The sequence below is a fragment of the Gallinula chloropus genome, assembly GCF_964237585.1.
Source record: "Gallinula chloropus genome assembly, chromosome: 10".
In the NCBI taxonomy this organism is placed as follows: Eukaryota; Metazoa; Chordata; class Aves; order Gruiformes; family Rallidae; genus Gallinula; species Gallinula chloropus.
The window spans coordinates 19,396,686-19,416,738 of record NC_140095.1 but is presented as its reverse complement, the minus strand read 5'-3'; the positions used below and the strand labels follow the sequence as shown (position 1 = coordinate 19,416,738).

Genomic DNA, 20,053 nt, shown 5'->3' with positions numbered 1-20,053 from the left:
CTCCTCTGTGGGAGCCGCACAGCGTCCCTGTCCCACCTCTTGCTCTCCTCCTGTCCCTGGCTGTGCAGCAGACAGGGAAGGCCAGGCACTCGCCAAGCATCAGGAGTCTAAGCACACCCGAATGCTAGAGGCTTCATTAGGAATGGTCATCAGCAGAAAAAGACACCACGAAAATTGAAGGGAAATGGAAAAGAAGCAGCTTCAAAGGCAGGTCTGAGGCGCAGGCCTGCTAGCCAGGTACAGGCTGGGATGAAAAGCCACAGGAACAATGGGGAGGCCAGGATCAAAGGCACCTTCACTGACGAGCTGTAATTGTACCTGTCTAAATAGGCCTTCCTAATAGGCTAACATCACCCCATGGCTGGAAGGAAACATCAAACCTCACTGAACACTGCCACACAAAAGGTGTGCCTCTTCCTCCCGAGTGAGCGTGGCAGCACATACGTGCCAGCACAGCAGTAAAGAGGATGACAGGAGGATGATGATGGTGATTTATACAGAGTTAGATTTATATTTTGTCTTATCTAGCTTTGCATGTGCTTCTGCTGCTCCTAAACAGTTCTCATCACTGAATTATTTGAGCACTTTGCAGCAAGGACAGTGTGGGGGGGGAAGCCCTGCCAGGGGGTGAGCTGACCATCAGCTGTAAATGGGGCTTGGCAGTGAGGCTGGCAACTCAGCCTGCTAACTCTTTTTTGGAGGAAGCTCTGGGGCTTTGAGGCTTCCTGCTGAGACCTCCTCATTCCCTCCCCTGGCAGGGATGCTGGCCCTCAGGCTTGTGGCTGTGCTGCCCAGTGAAATGCACCCTGAGGTCTCATCCATCCCACAGAGCAAGGCAGAGAGGATTGAAACATTTTGATTTGCCCTGTTCTTGGAATAAGCTGCTCTGATCCTAAAGGCAATGGGTTTCACTCAGGCATAAACATTTCACAATAATCAAGATAAGATGTAATAAAAGCATGAGTGAACTTAACCACCTGCTCATCTCCCACTGGAAAGCAGCAGCTCTGCTTACATAGGGAACCCTGACAAATGTCAAGGCTGCTACTGTCACTGAAAGGTAGCCCTGAGCCCAGGGCAGGCTCTGCACATCACATCCGCTTCTCTGGAGTGCTGTGTCCCTTCTCTAAAGGTGTACCCTCTGCTGCTCCCTCCCCAGTGGTGACAGCATCCACATGCTACAAAGCTGGGTGTCCCTGCATGCTGCTGACTGCTCAGTCCACACTGGTCCCCCTGCGATGGGCATGGGGGTTCTGTGGGATGGGAGGGAGGAGGGAACTTGAGGGATGCCAGAGAAAAGGACTCTGGAGGTGGAAAGAAATGATGCTTGTCACCATGCAGCGAGGACAGAAATAGCTGCAGACACCTCTGTGCTCTTCCACAGCAGCAGGATTTTCTGCATTGAGAACTCCTACAGCTGCAAGGAAGTTACAACTCTGAAGTTATAACTCAGAAGTTCTAACTGGACAATTTTGGTGCCTTCTGGCAGGAGACTGACACCACACTTCAGCTGGGTTTTGCTAAGTAGTGACACCCAGAGTGAGGGAATGTGGTTTTGGGTGGAGGGGAGACTTGTCCTCACAAGGCAGGTACTGGCTGTCTCCTTTTCTAAGAATCCCAGATGTTCTCCTCTCATTTGGGTTCTGAAGGAGGACAGGGACCATAATAGCAGGTGAAGACTTGCATCTGCTCTGTGTGCCCAGACATCTTCCTCCTCAGTGAACAAGCTTACTGCCCAGTAGAGAGACCTCCATCCCTTCCAGCCTCATCAGCTGCAAAGAGCTGTGCAATGAACAAACACCAGAGAGAATTACCCACCCCAAGCCTTCTTTCATGCACAGAGGTTTTGAGTGTTCCTCATCAAAACAATCTCTTGAAATGCCAAAGGAGGCCAGCACTGAGCCACATTTCACCAGATGTTGCCCTGCTTGAAGACTGAGTGGTGCTTCAGCTCCAGCCAGCAAGGAGGGCAATGCTTTAAGGCCACTTCTTCCACTCAGAGTACCTATGCATCCCTGTCCTGGAAGGGGTGGCATCCCAGTCTGCACCATTTGACTTCACCCAGGGTTCTCAACAGTGGCCAGCAAGTCAGAAACATACCCTGGCACACTGGTCTATGGAGTATTTGCTGCGATAATCATTTCAGAAACCCTTGGGACATCTCTCCAAAGAGCATTTTCCTTGTGCCACGTTGCATTGCTCCCCTAGGGAACATTAAACAGGCATGTGCATCGCTGGGGGTGCAGGAAGGATGCTCGCCTGGCTGCATTTCTGCACATCTGCCTTCTGAATGATCTATCATCAAGTAGGGACATTTGTTAATTATTCAGTCTCAGTAATTCAAAGCTGTTAATAATGGAAGAAGTGGATATTGCTGTAAATTAAAATCAATGGTTTGCATAACATCTTTGATCAAATCTGAGTGCTCTGGCTTCCAAGCATGCTTCCCTGCTTAATAAAGCAGAGATGGATGGGTTTGCTATTATGAGGAAATGAGATTCAGACAAAATGATTGTTGGTTAGTAGGAATCTAGAAATCACTTAAGGGAAAAGGTGAAATACTGATGTGGAATGAGAGCTTAAAACCCATATATGGCCACAGTTAAAAGGCTCCTCTGTATAGTCATTAATGTGAAGAAAAAAAAGCGCAATTATTTTTTCAGGCTCAATTTCTACTTTCCTGTAAACACCCCAACTTTTCTAAACGACCTCAAGTGCTTTTGCATATTTTACACAGCAATTAAGCTGCACAGATCAGTTGTGCTGGTAAAACCACGCAGATTGCTCCTCTGGCTTTTGTTACCCATGTCACAGCCTGACCTCCCCGCTGCCACAGTGGGGAAAAGTCACTAATAAATAGCTCAGCGCTGAGAACACCTTGGGCACCGCATGGGCACTGCCACAGGAACGAGGGGCATGGAAATGAGAGTGAGGGCTGGATAAAAAAAGACTTTGCTTTTGGGGGACAGAGGAGCACAGCTGATGAGGAGGAGGTTGGGTGGACCCTTTCTAAGCTGGAGAGGACTAACTCTGCCCGCAGAGGTAACCTGGAGCATCTCCTGGGGGTAGTCAGGGGCCGTAGCGAGCACTCCTAACAAGGGTGATTGTCACTGCAGAAGATTAAAAGCTCAGAGCAGCAGCCACCTAGAGAAGAGCTTACTCCTGATTTAGCAGTGAGCTCAGTGCACGGGGAATACATGGAAGAGTTGGCCCACCTTGTTTTCAACCAAGCCATGGCTTTTCCCTCTGCGTAGCTCCAGCTGACGTGATCTCATGTAGGTCTTTAACTACAAATAAGCTGTCATTTGCCTCTCCTCCCTTCTATTCCCAGGTACCAAATCAGAGGCTGTGTTAAAAGCTTAAAAATCAAGATAGATTACGTTATGCAGAAACCCAACAATGCATGTCTCAGTATAGAAACATGACAACAGGGAAGATATTATTTGATCTATGGCTTTCCAGCTGTTACCATATTCTTTTCTATTGCCACCTAAAAATATGAATCAGAAGTCAGCATTAATCCAGAAGCATATCATTTCTTTTAGTGCCTTCAAATGCTACGCTGCCTGTGCCGCTTCGCTTCAGACTGTGCAGATGGCAGGCCAACTTCTAACAGATTCAAATCAACTATGTACTTCACTTCTGTTTTAGAAACAGATTGAATTAATTAAAGTATTGACAAGCCAGAAATAAACAGCATTCCACGTATCAAAATAGCTCAGTCATATGATTAGTTTGAGTGGTTTGTTGTGTTGGGTTTTTTACCAAATAAATATGGTGGTGGGGCAGGTGGAAAGGGATGAGGTTTTATCCTTTTATGCTGGTTCTGCAAATCAACTTGCTTCCACTGATGGTGTGGGGTTGAAAACCCACCACACTACTGCAAACAGCAGGGACTGAAGCAAGACCATGAATGATGAAACGAGGACTTCAGGCTTCCCCCTCCTGGACAAAACTACTGATAACCTCATCCCGCACCCTCTGCATCCCGCACCTCCTGGAGCCTGAACGCCACAGTGCTTCAGAGAATTAAGTGTTTCAAGGAGCTGATAATGCTGATTAAAATCAATTGTCAAGATGAAGCAAAGAAGACAGGCTATTTAAATGTTTTTTAAATTGCTGTGTGTGGGCTGTGCAGTCAATCAGTACGCGCTAGGAACGCTTCCCCGTTTGGGAGCAGGTACATGCTGGAGCTCCAGAGGGTGCGGGACCTCAGGAGGCATCGGTGCCAGAGCAACGGCTCCAGCTCTGCACACCTGCAGGCTTTGGGACTGCCCACCTTCGGGCTGCCCAGTAAGGTGCAAGGGGCTCCAAGTAATCCTAGAAAAGAAGAAAACAAAGAGCTTTCTGCTGGTCCATGTGATTTCCTTAGCACCAGCAGAAAGTTCTTGCCTCTTCTAGTTGGAAACTGGATCTGGGGTTACAAACCAATCCTGAACAATGCGATCCTTTACCATGATCATCATGCAGAGGAGGTCTGAGACCTCGAGAGGCAGAGCGGGTGAGAAGCTGCACGGTTTGGACCGGCACAGGGCAGTGTGTGACAGAGGTGGGAAACCGCCTTAGGTGCTGCCTAAGGCTAAGGAAGGAGTCTGGCCACCACATCTACTTCTCATACAAGGAGGGATGAAGCCCCAGCTCTGCTCCTTCCCAGGCAGCAGATCAAGTGTTACATAATTCACACCCACACAGCAGCGGATATCGCTGCAGGGCTGATGCGTGTAAGTACAATCCTTAAAAAACATTAGACTGTCACCTAAAATATAAGCTAAAATTAACTTACTAAATTAGCATTAGATTAAGATCATGGTATTTACATGGAGGAAGGGCAGCTGCTGCAGTTACTCTGCTTGGGATCCACTGACAGCTACTGCAGAGCACTCTGGTGCAAAGCCCTGTGCCACCACTAATCGCAGCCTCCCACATCTGCCTGGAGTTGGCAGGACCTTGGCACTATGTGCCTTGTAACATACTTTCAAGTCTTTAAATTTTACTCCTTTGCATGCTTAATATTCCCCTTCTGCTTTCAAATAAACACAGTACTATTTTCACATAAACATAACAATACTTCTCAGATACACAGGGTCTACATATTTTAATGCGATTAGCAAATTCTGTAACTATGAAAAAAACCCATGTCTCGGGGTTAGGCATAGCCAGGGATTTAGGCACACTACAAAGTGCAGCAGACATAGTGTAACAATCCTTTATCATTTGTAAGAGCTGAATAAACCCTTTAATCAGAAGTGTCTTGATCAGTTCCTAATGAGAACTGCTCCTCAGAAGTAAGCCTGCTGCATCTACCAAGCTACGTATCAGTTTAATGAAGAACAAAAGATGATGAAAGAAGCCCAAAAATAAACCTGACTTTTGGTGCATATTCCATGTCAGTAAGGTGACTGTCCTCTATATTCCCAAGTAAGTGGCTCTTACCTATCTCACGTCATACAGAACTCTCAAATAGAGCAGGCTGTATGTTCAAGTGACAAATACATCATAGCTATGCTCTGGAGAGCCAGAGATTTAACAGAGCACTTTATTTACCAGCAGCACCCCCCCTAATTGTCATATTCCATATTCTATAAACACCAAAGACGAGCCTAGTATGTACTCTCAAACAGGAATGTAATTCAATTACCATACAAAAGAGTTTCACTTTACTGAGACATAAGCGACCCCATCATTACACATACAACTATCTTGAGTTGATCTCACCAGTTTAGAAATGGGGAGTAACCTGATCTGGACTCAACATAGCATCCCTTGGCATGGGAATGAGCTGGAAAAAGATCAAGGCTTAGACTCATGCTAAATGTACACTGAGAGCCAAGATCTCTCAGAGAAGTCAGTGCGATGCCTCCTGCAATAACCAGGTACAAAACTGAGCTGCTCTGAGACCTATCAAGCAGAGCCTGCTATTCCTCAAGGGCAAGCTGCTGCTGCTCCTGGGCTAAAAGCATTTCTCTTCCCTGCCTCATTATAATATATTTTCCCATAACAACTAAGTCCTGCCCTATCCAGACACATTTGTTTCCCAAAGGTAACACTTTATCGCAGCACCGCTGAGGCAGTTCATAGACCTTACTGGCATTCCCATACTGAGTTCTGATGCTCAAACCAGGGAAAACATTTACTCCCACCGTTGCCAAAAGCCTTCAAGTTGCAAGACTTTCAAATCAGAAAGCATGAAAGTCCCGCTCTGCTCTTGCAAGCAGTACTTGCAGCCAGGGAACAACTGTTAAACGAGAGGCATTCAGTCAAGACCAGTGTAGGAGTCCTGGCATCAGGCTGTATATTAATAGTCCCAGGCTGTGTACTTTCCCCACTGCTTGTTTACACCTCAGACAATAAAAGGCAGATACAGCTATTGGCTGTCTAACTTCTAATATTTCCTGGATAGTTTCCCAGTTTCAAGAATCTAGAGGGATGAAAGAGTTTCTTGTTGTTACCCCGCTAATGGAAGACTTGGCACAGACAAGATAATACATTGATTTCTGGAATATATTTTGTTTGAAACAACCCCACCCCTCGGGTACCCTGTGTGGCTCTGAGCACACAAAACCAGTCCCCAGCTCATTCACAGGACTGAGTGGCTGCCCCATGTCCCAGGGAATGGCGTGTCTCCTTAGCCCCTCCTCCAGCACCACGGTTTCTGGACTGCCCAACCAGCCTGCGATACCCCAACACACAATCCATCAGTCAAGTGGGGTAAAAGTAATCTTTGTGACATGGTGCATTTCCAGCTCTGCTACCCCAATATGAGCTTTACTATAGAGACCAGAGTTTGGTAAAGCTAGTCCCAGAAGTAGCAGGCCAGAAGCCTTCATCCCCTGAGAACATCAGCTCATTTTGTATGAACCAGGCTCTTGTATTTCGGCTCCAGATAGGTGTTCTTTGTAAGCAAGGACATGGAAAGTCCTTGATTCAAGAACAGAGCACTTAAATTTCTTGTTTTATTTAAACCTCCTTCTACGTCCCCTGCTAAGTGCATATTCTAAATACTCTCCACAAAAGCCTCATCGCATTTCTCACTTCAAATAAACAAGAGAGGATGTCAACTTGGGCAAACAGCGGGACAGAGGAAAAGCAAACAGTTAGCACTGCTTTGTAGATGGTACGTGCAGACAGCTCAGATGCAACCCAGATCCCACCCAGGAGTCACTACCAGCACACTTCTCTGAAGGCTAAGAAGCTCTGGAAGTGTTTGCTCAGTTGTGATTTCCTTTGGCTAACAAATGCAAAAGCCTCCAGGAGAAATGTCTCACTGTGTTTGTCTGCAGAAGATTCCTAGAAACAGCCGTTCCTGGAGAGGAGACCAAGGCAAAGGGAGAGACTGTACTGTGCACAGGGGAGTGAAGTTACTTGGTGGCATTTTGTATGGACTCTCCACACACTAGGTATAGACTTCAACAAACTTAAGTTTGACCCACAACTGGGAGCTAGCTGTTGCCTCTCCCAGTTCCCTCACTGCAGGCTGATTTTTAAAGTCTGCCTCAGTGTAATAACCACCCCCTGCAAATAAGTTACACCCTGATGCACTGGGTATCCCAGGTCTATAATTTTCCTTGCCACTGACTGAGGAAACTGGCCCTTCAGCCCCTTCCCCAGCCTGGTTGCCCTTCTCTGGACTCTCTTGAGAACCTCAATGTCCTTCTTATAGTGAGGGGCCCAGAACTGGACCCAGCGCTCGAGGTGCAACCTCACTAATGCCAAGTACAGGGGCATAGTCACCTCCCCAGACCTGCTGGCCCCACACTATTTTTAACACAAGCTAGGATGCTATTGGCCTTCCTGGCCACCTGAGCACAATGCTGGCTCATGTTCAGCCTGCAGTCACCCAACACCCCCAGGGTCCTTCTCCACCTGACAGGTCTCCAGCCAGTCTCCCTCACACCTGTATTTTCTGGCCATTTAAACTTCGTTGCTAACTTCAGCAGGTACTTCAGGTGAGGGACACTGCTAGATGAATCAGCTTACTGCTTTGAGCTCCAATGGAAACTTCCTCTGTCTTACAGTGTGTCACCAAGAGTAGTTCTAAACAGATCCTCATGTTGCTGCAAGGAGAAAGCATCAACAAGGGCTCAGAGCAAGGCTTACAGGGAGCAGTACAAGCAGCACTAGAAGCCTGCATTGGACTAGACCCAGATCAACCAGGCATACTGAACAGTAGCTGAATTGCAAGATATATTTAAAAAAAAAAAAAAGCAAAAAAAAAAAGCAGCATGTTTCATTGTAGCTGCCAGCTCTGTCTGAGAATCACATCCCCATTATGGCCCATAAAAATGGAAATTGCAAATAATGGCAGTAATGGGACCAATCTATTCCAGCTGCTTGGGAATGGAGAAAAAACAATGCATTCTTCCACTCTAGCATGGCTCAAAACCACAACAAAAGCAGTTTAATTCCCAAAGAAAGCCTACTAGTTTTCCAGGGATGTCTACCAGTGAAGAGGAGGTTCATATCTTGATGTACAAGGCCCAAAGAAGCTCCTCCAGCAGAGGTTGGTGAGGGAACGGGCCCATACCCCCACCACCTCCTTTCCACAGAGTAACCAAAGATCCTTCCAGTGTCCTGTGGTGCTCTCTACCTGCCCTAACCCTCCAAATACATAAGACCCTGGTTGAGTCTGCTCAGAAACATGTCACAGCTCTTGGGCAGCTGCCTCAACACTCATCTCTCAGTCCTGAGAGTGTCTTGACGAAATTATCATGACCTGGCCCTGTCTGCCTATCTTCTTATGTTGGATTTATTTATTTTCCTATTATACTTCCTGTTAAGTAGACAGCAGCCAGTTTTCAGATAAGGAAACTTCTCAGGAAGTTCATGAGAAGAGCAAGCCCTGGACTGGTCTCCAGAGTAGTTTACTGGTAGCAAGCAATGAGCTGGCCCACCATCACAGCCCTCTGGTCTCCGTGGAAAGCAGGTTTTGGAAACAAGCAGACTTTGTGTTTTCAGGTCCTGGCCTTTAAGGCAAAGTTGGACAGAACTTAAATGCCAATAGACGTAACTTTGGAGATAAGAGTGTGGAAACATCATCATCTGTGCCCTGGGAGCCAACTGATTTTCCAGATAAGGCTAAGGGACTGGGGACTAAGTGAAATAATCTGTTTACACACATTCAACTTCTGGAAATGACTTTTAAAAGATCCCAGTCATCAGGACATGCTCTTGCCCAGAACTGCAGCCACTGGAGTCTGCTTTCACCATGGTATCTGGTGCCATGCTGGAACAGTGACCCAATGTTCCCAGAGGAGAGTGCTTGGGCTGTGAAAGTCACACATCAAACAAAGAAGCAGATATTGGGTGCAAGGAAATCAAGGAAAGCATCCGTGCCTACTGTTAGACAGAAATACTCTGCCTGTGCACAGAGCCCAGTGAGAGACGAGCCATGAGGTAAGCACCCAACCTGGGCAGGGGTGACAGAAGACAGAGATGACCCCAAAACAATTACATGTTGCCTCTGCTCTCATGCAGGCATGATCTCACGAGCCCAGGAAAGGCCTTGTTCCATTCACTCTTCTTCACTCTGAGCCAGCAATAGATAGATAGCCAGGTATTTAAAAGCATCCTGCTCACTCCTCCCTATCCCTCACTAACAGCAAGCAGAGCCATTTCCTTTCTCCTTTCCTCCTCTCTGAGCTTACAGCAATGCCAACGTGCAGTCAAAAAGTCAGCTGCTGACCCATCTATCACAGGTATACCAGCACAGAGCCAGAAGCCCAGCTCCTGCCCCCAGCAGCCCTCTCCAATGCTGAGATTCTGTTTCTAATGTAAAAGCATCCAGATTTACTATTTTTTTTAAGCTTGAGAAATAGAAGAGCATCTAGCAAGCATGAGATCAAACGCTCCCAGCAGTCCAGGCATCATAGTCTGGGAAAGACTTGAGTCGCTCAAGGCCACAGTCAGCTTTCAGCAACTGAATAGAGAGCAGAAACTGCCTCAAATGCAAAGAGGCCCTTGCAACAGGCAGACCCTTCACCTCCTGCTCATGTGCTTAAAAGTAGTTTGATCTCCAGTTACTTGGTTTGTCTTGCACGACACAAGGACAAGAGCTGAACGTGCCTCTTCACAAGTCCCTTCTCAAGCAGGAGCTCAGCCTTGCCACGTTTTTCAGCATGCCTCCAGTTGGGGTGGTTTTAGTGCTTATTTTTATTCTCATAAATAAAACTGCCTCAATGGATTCACCCTCAAACAGCCAAAGGCTCCTGAAAGCTCCAGCTCCACAGGGTTCCTGTCCATCAGATGGCAAAGCTTATGTTCCAGCAGCGTCCAGTTTTACTTAATGGTCTGACCTTGGGCAGGCAGAGGCTGCGGCTCAGGGGACACGTGACGGCAAGTCCTCGGTTAGCAGATGGGGCAAGACAGCAAGTTCAGGCAGCAGCTGAGGCTCAGCCCTCCAACTGTTTGCCAGACCAGGGAGTCACATTGGTGATGATTCATTGCCACTGTACAGCAGGGGCAAAATAAATAGTGGAAAGACTGAAATCAGTAAGAAGAGGAGCACGTTTCTTATCTGCCTCCCAGCTGCACTCTGCTCCAGGGTAACAGTCTATCAACAGCCATTAACACTACCTGATAGCAGGTCCCAGACACACAGCCAAGCAACTAGCACAGAACAGGCTTTGATATGGCATCCTTCATATCCAACATCCTATAAATGCTCTTTCCCACACAGTGAGTGGCTCGTTCTGCAGCTGCACACACTATCACAGCAGGGTCTGGAGCTGGTAGCAGCTCACCCCAGCTCTCAGCATCGCAGCTCTATTCCCAAGACAATGTTCCCAGCAGATGTCTACCCAGGACTGTCTTGTCCAAAAGCAACTCAGGGAATTCTAACTCACTTAGTGGAGAGCAAAAGCAGTTAGATTTCCATCTACAGCCTGACCAATACCACATCTGTTCTACAAGGAAACACAGCTCTGTCAGCATAGCTCACGGTGCCGTATTAACCCTCCCACCGCCAATCTGGCCCACAGCTCCTGCATAGCTGCCGTTTCATTGCTGTCCTGTCTCTGAAGACACCCTAACACCCCCTTCCAGCCTCCTCACTCCTGACCTCTGAGCACAGCCAGCTTAACAAGTCCCAGACAGTGAGACAAGTTATATTTTGCCAGTCTAATGCAAAGAGTCCACCCTGGAAAGTCAAGAAGAGAGTCCTGAAGAGCTGCCAGCCTTGCCCTTCCAGGCAGCTGGCATGGGCAAAAGCTGGCAACCAGGTCCATCCCATTTCCCTGCTCTGGCAACCTGCTGCTTTCTAGGACAGCTGCCAGGTTTTGCCAAGCCCTGGAGGCGGGTCTGCCCTGGGATATCCCTGCCTGTCCACAATCACAGCCTCTTCCAGATCCTCAGCAGCCACCACTGGACAGAGACACTGAAGCTAATGAAACAATGTGCAGAAAGGCAACAAAAAGTTAATTTTTATGGCCCAGCTCTTCATCAAGGGCATTTCCATCCATGCAGATTCTTCAGGGCACACTAATAAGAGTGAAACATCACCGAAGTGTGTGATGGTCTCACCTCCCTGGGGGCTCAGCACACACAGACAAGTGGTGGAGCTGCCCCACTGCCTCTGCACCCTCTGACTTATTTCAGAGTACGTGTCTCCCTTGCTCCCCAGCTGCCATGAGGGAGCACACTATTCATTTGCAGAAGCTGGAGCCAGGCTTAAAAATTCCATTAATTAAGTGTTGGCGGAGGTGTTTGGAAAGATGTTCCGATAAATATAGTGCTAAAAAGTGTTTCCCTAGAAACTGAGAAGAAAGTTGAACAATATGAAGAGTACCCAGGCTGGTAACAGCTATCGCTCCTGCTGAGCAGGGCCTGGGCCCTTGGCAGAGAGCTCCTGTTGCAAGGCTTTGTGAGGATTTGGGTTGGTAGCACAGAAAGAGGAAAGTGAACCCTCACACAGCATGTTTGCTTCCCTGTGCCCTCCCTGCTCTGGCCCTCTTCTTGCACCTGGTGTCAGCAGATGGCAAATGCAAAGTCTACAGCTGCAGATTCAGCAATGCCCCATGCATTTCAGTGCTCCCAGCTTGCAGACTCCTTCCTGGGTGCCCTCTCTATGCCAGACAACCCCAGCACCCCTGGGCAGCAGCCAGGCACACAGAGGCTCAATCCAAAAAACCCAGCAACTTCTTCTAAAATGAACCATTTTGTTCAACAGCACAGCTTACACACAGTCACATCTCCCACTGACATAAATCAGTGCTGGTAAGTCTTCCCTCGTAAGGATTCTGTTGGGTTTTACTTCACTCTTTCCTGGCACCCAGTGTTCTGCCTGTCCTTATCCTGAGGAGAAAGCACACTCATCCCCAGCAGCTCAGCAAGTGGAACAGGACATTACATCGCTTGTATATCAAGGGATGAAAACTCAGCTCTCATCTACATGCTCCTCTGCCCACTGCACCATTCCTGCCTGGGGATGCCAGTAGAGAAGACAGGGCTCTGCAGAACATCTTTTCAATCGGTGTGTCTCTCCACAGAAATAAGTGACCAAATATATTTCTGGATGGATGCTGCAGGTATTACAGGAGGATTCGAGCTGAACTTCACCTAGAAGGGGGACTAGGAAAAGAAGAATGCTCTAGACTGATCCTGGCCTGTTAAATGGCGTTTTAGCCTGGTATTTCTTACCTAAACAGAAATGTGATCAAAGAAGTTGAGATAAACAGTGATTTAATGACTCAAAGTGTAAAAGCTGGACCAGTTTTGAAAAGAGCTTGTGTATATATAAGAACCTGATGGAGGAATCTCAAGCAGTTTGCTTTCTATGAATCCCCACCGGCAAGGCACTCAGAGCACACAAACTCTTTACTAAAACCCTTCCATTTTCTGCACTCAGGGTCACTAAATTGGTCTGTTATTTGGCTCCAACCACATAGCACAGCCTGCACCTCCCCAGACATCCATCTCTGCTTTCAGCTCAGTTTTCTGCCTGCCCTGCCTCACAGCTCTGCTCTTGGCCCCCTCAGCCCTCACTGCTGGCTGCCAGTGTCCCAAGGGGAGCACAGGGACCAAGAGCACACAACAAGCTCCTCTTGTAGGGCATCCCTTAGCTCTTCCTGCGCGTTCAGGGATGGCGCTTTTTGGGTCCCTCTCCCTCCCACTACATCCACGCCCAGATTTGGATGGGGAAAGGCAACTCAAGGCTGTCTCTGCCTCTTTTCACCATCAGCCTTACTGCTCAGTGTTAACAGACCTGGGTTAGAGAAGCTACCCACAGCACTGCTTCTCATGGTCCACGGAGGAAGGAGCCTCCTGGGGCAGCACAACCAGGGTCCAGAACTGGGACTCACTCAGACATACACCTGACTCAATGGGGTCTTTCACCAAGGGGGTCAGTTGTTGTCAGCAACATGTTCTCTATGCCTCTGCATGAGGGCTTCAGGAAGAGCAGCTAGGTTAAATCATAGAATATTGTATCTGCTTCCAAAACAAACACCACTGATTCAACCAATTTGATTCCTTGTTCTCTCACCTTGCCTCTCATTTCTCAAAGTCAAGGCAAGATTAATGAACCCCACACAGTCCTGCTGGAGGGCTCTGCATTTTTCAGAAGACCTCAAGCCACAAAAATATCTTCAGCAACAAACTGAGAAAACTAAAGCTGATAAAGCCAAGTTTGGAAGCAACTAACATCAATCTAAAAATTCAGCTGTTTGGGGGGGCTCAGGCTTAAAAATAAAAAGCAATTACTGTTGTGACAAAGTCAAATAATACATTGTTTCTCCATAGTTGGTTTAGCAAGGGGAGTCTGCCTGCACCAACAGCTATAATAAAAAGGCTTATATAAAAGCTATTTACTTCCACTGAACATTCTCATGATTATTTTTTCTCAAAAGCTTCTCTCTCAAGCGCGTAACAGCCTCTCCCAGCACCCCAGGAAGCAAGAGCCTCTTACAGAGTGCAAAGTGTGCAGAGCAGCCCTGACCGCACACACAAGTTCCCACTCAAATAGCAGAGGGGTCTTCGTGTTGCCCAGGAGTGTGAGAAAGGCTCCAGCCAGCAAAACTGCAGCTCTGCTCGACCGCTCATGGCCAGAAACAGCAGGCAGCTGCTCTCCCACTTCTCCCATCCCAGTTATGAACTTGCTCATCCCAGCTGTGGGCTTGAAGAGTAACAAGAGCAGCACTGCTGGAGCTTGCACGGGACTCCAGTTGTCACAGTGAGGAGAATCAGTCAGTCTTGAAGATTTGGCCAAGGACCTACGAAGTTTGGTGTGTGAGTTGGGAAACAGCCTGGCTCTCAAAGCCCAGAGTGCAGCCTCTTGGGTTTACATGCTAATGCATATTTTAAAAGCTGCCTGAAACACACTTGTGCCACCGGTGTTCAGCATGCAATCGTAGGATGCTTGTTCAGTGGAAACACCAGCCAGCCCATGAAAATCAGTTTGCAGCTTTTGAGAAACGTTCAGATGGCCCCTTATTAGCACCTGCAACTTCCCAACCTGCTGAACTGTGGCAAGCCACACTAGAACCTGCCTGTGCCAAAACCTCTTTCAAAAACCTTGAGCCAATGGCTTCCAAACTCTGTCAGCAGAGCACCCCTGCACAGCTGACCCAGCAAAGCATTTCAGCACCCTGCAGCTCTAGGGTGGTGGGAGACTTGCAGGGTTGCATCACAAAGAGTCCTCTATGATGCCTGGCCAGGTAACATTGCTGCAGCCCAGAAGCTAGAAACACTGGGCTGCTGTGCAGTGCCCATAGCAATGGGATGAATGAACAAACACTGTGTGCTGGAGCTCAAAGGGAAAACACACAAGAACACCATTCAGAACTGGTGTAGATGTGAGTCACCTGCGCTCCCAGCAATGTAATGATGTCAGATTTAGCTGCTACAAGATAAGAAGGGACTGGCAGGCTGACAGGAAGCTTTACTTCATTCACACAGGGAATTTTGTGTGGTGAGATGATGAAAGTCTTACCAAAGGTCTAGGAAGGCTTTAATGGTCTTTAATAAGGCCATTGCTTACTCCTGGTGCACAGCATGTTTGCAAACTGCACTGGCACGTGCTCAAGAGAAGCAGAGTTGTCCCTGTTCAGGCCTCTCTGGATTGCTTAGCGAGGTCTGCAGGTGCTGTTCCCACAAGACAGAAGCTCCTCTCTCGGTTTTCATGGGCAGAGTTATTATGCACTTACCCACACTCTGCAAGAGACAACTGCCTGGTCTGTGCACAGAAAAACATGAGTCCACAGACTCTCAGATGACTTCTGGATACATGAACTGTTTGGTTTAGCTGGTAATTTAAAGGAGCAGATCAAAGCACTGGGCATTGAGGTCCCTACATCTCCACCCTGTGCAGGACACGGTGGGGTATTTTGGATTAGTCACAGCCCAGTCTCCCTGCCTGAATGTCCCCACCACACCTAAATGTGGAAGCTGCATGGCTTGAACCCATGCTTCAAAACCTTTAGTCCTCATTATGGACTGCAGAGCATGTGGTATGGAGCTGCTAGTTTAATGTCCTTCACCAGGACTGTAGTTTACAAGTGCCCTTGCTAAGTGCTATGTGATCTGATGTGCCACATGTGGGAACCAGGGGATTCACCTCACTGCTGCTCTGCACCGAAATGCAAGCACAGGCAGTGAAACAAACTGCACCAAAACCATCTCTGTGCATAATTTCACATTGTGTGCCCAAAGAGATTCAGCCTTTCTCCAGGGCTGGCACAATCACTGTGCTTGTATGAAAATGAAATTGTCTGGGTCAAAACCCAGAAAAACTGAAAAGAGAGGGGCAGAACTGTTCTGAAGGTTTGCACAGATTTACAAGAACCATGGGCAAATGCCTTGCCATGAGCAGGCAGGGCAGCAGCCTGATTGCTAAAGCCCTTGTGGCAGGTCTGGCTCCAAACACACTCTCGAGGTCCCTTCCAACCCTTACAATTCTGTGATTCTGTGATCTGAAGTGGTACTTTGCAGCCTTCACATGGAAGAAGGGGTTGGATTTCTTTGTGCCAGTGCCTTGTCCTTTGGCCTGAGGGCATCAGCAGCAGTCAGGGGCTCACTATGTGCTAGATTGGGTCAGTGGAAAGGACCACTGCACTCATTTGTAGTGTGCCCCACTAGCATTTTTATAAGGTTGCTTGAAATAAAGAAAATAGCCTTTTTCCCCCTCCATACTTTAATTCAAGAGTTGGGGTTTTCATTCCAAACCACTTGACAGTATCTCATTAACCTACTGCCTATAATGAATGTGTCCAATAGCAATCACCAAGTCACATGAAACTAAAAAAAATCCTGTAAAGTCTAAATCAGAAATACTTGCAAGTTCATGTATTTTTCTACTCTAGAATTAGACAAAACGAGGTCTGCCACCCCCCTCAGCTGTGATAAGTACAACTCCCAAGCCACATCACCTAAAATTTCCAGGAATGTCTCTAACCTCACTCTGCAGCCTTTGTAAAACCCATAACCAAGTTTCTGCACAGAAAGAGAACGCTTGTACAGTTGAATCTGCCTGCAATGCTTCAGGTGGCTACAGAGATGTAAAGCTGCTCATCACTGGGGCACCCTATCAAAAGCTGTCTAAGAGCTGGAGCCCTGCACCTACAGCCATCCCAGCAGTAAAACCACAGCACTCCTTGCTCTGAACCAAAAAGCAACATGCTGTTTCCACAGGGCTCCACTCAAAACAGTCAGCTGATCCCTCTCTCCTTCCATCCTGCCACTGTCCCCATGCTGTCCAAGCACCTCCCATTTCCCCAGGCTTTGCTCCCCTTCTTGTGCTGACTTCCCACTGGAGCATCCCTGAGACCCATTGGGATGGGGAGTGGGGATCCAAGCACTCCCATCCCTCAGGCTCACCACACAGCTTTACAAAGCAGGTTTCAACAGCAAACATTCAGCATTTCACATCTTGGGGGGGAAAAAGATGAAGTCAGGGCAGATAAAGGAGAAGTAGCAGCTGCTTTCCTGGTAGCTGACAAGCAAAGCTCTCAAAACCAGAATTTCATGGCTTGGAAGTGTGGAGGCAAAATTAAACCATATGACTACTACAAAGTCTGCACATGCAACCAGTCACACCAGATGAGGCACTGCCTGGCTCAGAAAGAGCCCCTGGGAACACAGGAATAAAATCATTCCTTAAGTGTAACAAAGTGAGATCTGACCACAGTGATTGATCGAAACAGCCGGGGAACAGCAAATCAATATTGATTCACGAGAGCTTTCAAATTCCCATAGATCTTCATTCAGCAGATCCCCAGGAACACCTTGTGTTGCCTCTCTTCACATCCAAAGGGGAAGTTGGATGGAGTAATTCACTGAAGGAGAAGCTCCCTCTCAGGGATCCCTCACCGTCCTGCCACGGTCTGACCATGCCAGCTGGCCACAGTAGCCACTTTCCAGGAGAAGGCAGCCTCTTCAGGGACTCTTTAAAAAAATTTAAAAAAACCCCAAACAACCTTTCCCCAGGCCTCTGCAAGAGGCATTTTCCACAGCAATCTGAACAAAGGAAACACACCAGCTTTGCCCACAGTCCAGCACCCCCCCGGGACCCAGACCCCTTCCTTCCAAGCACCTACTGCATTCAGGCTACACCATATATTGGGAAGTATCACAAGTAGGAAGAGAAAGTCTAATTCTCACAGGAGTTAGTTTTATCTGGGTTTGCTTTTTCAGGCTTGGGACGAAAGGTGGGGTTTTTGCTGGGGCTTCTGTTGGAGTAGTTAAGGCTGATTGGAATTATAGTAAAATTCAAAAATTAGATGAAACAGACAATGATCTGTTGGTTCCTACAAGTAGCAAATTACAAAACTCCAATAAATGACCAACATCCATGCCAGGTCAGACCTACTCAGTGTCTGTCTCCACCAGTGAAAAATAGCAGGTTACTGAAAAATATCCAGGTAAGATAAATACAGTGTCACATCTCCCTCTCAGTACAGTCTTCTTGTGGGCATCAGGCCTCTAGCCAGGGTCAAACCACCAAGTCTCCCCGTGCCCAGGCACCTGTGGCTCGGTCACTCGCTGAGGCAGCTTCTCTGCACCCCTTGGTGTTTATAAATGGGCAGATTTTCCTTCTATGAATGATGAAATGGGTAGTGGGGAATTTTTTTTCCACCATAATGAGAAACAGAAGATTTTTTCCTAGTGTCTTTAAAGGAAGGAAAAGATTGTAGGGAAAATGGTTTGGTGTCAGCACCTTAATTCCCTTTACAGAGAAACAGCAGTAGCCTATGCATTTGACTATGCTCCTGGTATTAAAAAGGCAAGACAAATTTTATTAAGCAAAACACATTAGCTCTCAGCATTGATTACTGGGTTATAAATGTGACCTGCTAAGTGTGCATTAAAGCAGCAATCCAGAGTTGCTGGTGACTTTCTTGGTACTTGAGTAGGTGAATGAAGACCAGAGATGTTCTCTCTGATAGTACAACACTTTGAAGAGGCCCATTAAGAACAGAAATTGTCTTTGAAAACGTATTATCTCACTCTGTGCATGCAACTGGAGAGGGTGGGTTATGGCTTGCACAGTCCCAACCTGAAAGCCCAATAGCTGGAAAGGTGTGAGGACAGGGTGGCATGAAAGGATCCCTTGTGAGGTGTAAGACCCTGCTCCCCCCTTTTCTGTATGGAATTTCCTACCAATCTCTATTTGGTAACATCTTAGGGAAAGCTTTCCTGGAAGACCAGAGCAGAGCACATACATTTGTTTTCTCCAAGACATTTTCTCATGAGTGTTCAGGCAGAGGAAGGGTGAAGAATTACTCCCCAAAATAAATTCCTGAGACATCAAAAAGATACTCCCTGAGTGGATTTAAAGAAAACTCCCTGCGGATATATACACCTCATTGCAACTGGAATATCACCTCCTCTCATGTCTGGACCATCAATATGGATTTGGTCAGAAGTTTGATACCCTTGTGTGAAGTTTGGGGTTTGGTGGGTCTTAGTTCAGCATCACCAGTCAAAAGGCCCAGAAACAAAAGAGACAAATCCCAGTTGAACAGAAAACCCCTGCAAGTCACACCCCAGGGAGAATGGCACAGCTGATGCCAGCCTTGTGTCCTGGAGACAGCTGCAAAGAAGATCTCCAGCCTGTTCTGAACAGTTTCTATGGGCATCACATTTCCAAGGCCAAAACAATCTGCACTGAGATTTGTCTCTCACTGTTACCAGTACTGTGCCCAGGGGGTTGAAGTTACTCCAGAGATGTCATTTTTGCTTCTTTCAGCATAAGGTGGCAGAGATGAGGCTGTAAGTTCTTAGAAAGAGGAAAAACCCAACAAACTGGGATGAGACATTGAGCAGGCATAGATGGGCTTGTGTGTGCCTGGTCCTTAATGGGGCCCTATCCATCCTACAAGGAAGTCCTTGTCTTGGCAATGCCACAACTGACAGGGACACAAATAACAGGACAACATTGCATCCTTACAGAAGCCCCAGGACACCCCAAACCAGGCACTGTGGCATAAGCAGAGACCTTCATCTACAGGCAAACAGGAAATACCATCCCACAACCTTGCAAACACACCATGCAGCTGCTGACCCCCTGCAGCTCACCAGCTGGATGACACACTGCAATGTAGTTTACCCTACCTCACATTAACATCAAGTTCTTCCATCACAGGCAGTAGGCATAGGAAGCTGGGAGTTCAATGTCCATAGAAGAGACCTCGTCCTGCAGTGGAGAGAGTTCAAAAGCACAATTTTAAGTTAAAGGATCTCCCACAGGCACACATTTGCCCCAGTGAAGACACCCATACGCTGCACTCTGCCCCCACCTCAGCCTGGCTTCTCTTGAGAGCAGGGGTTACAAAGGCATGTCAAAACGAAGTCACAGCTTTGCACAGACCTGTCATAGCAGACTTTTCGGTTTTCTACCCTGACATATTTCTATTTCACAACATTAAGGCACATGCCTGGAGGCATGAAAGCAAGCTGAAGTGATGGGCAACGCTTTGTGGCTGCGTACACACCACTCATTCCTGCATAACCTAGGGCTAAGAGTGCTCCAAGGTCCAGGGGAATGCTGGCTTTACTGAAAATAACCCAGAAAAATCCCCCCTTTCATGAGTAAAGCCAGGTCTTCACCTGAAACATAACATCA

General features: G+C 47.4%; 1 protein-coding gene across 1 annotated transcript in view; it reads right to left on the bottom strand.

Moving 5' to 3' along the window:
- Nucleotides 1-19,805, bottom strand: part of HTR4 (5-hydroxytryptamine receptor 4) — a gene marked incomplete at both ends in the record, with an annotated part of 89,415 nt that extends 69,610 nt beyond the window's left edge. Inside the window, 3 exon segments of the mRNA XM_084268888.1 lie at nt 19,543-19,598; nt 19,602-19,624; nt 19,799-19,805. Of these exon segments, the coding sequence (XP_084125014.1) occupies nt 19,543-19,598; nt 19,602-19,624; nt 19,799-19,805 (86 nt within the window).
- Nucleotides 19,806-20,053: the final 248 nt, after the last annotated feature.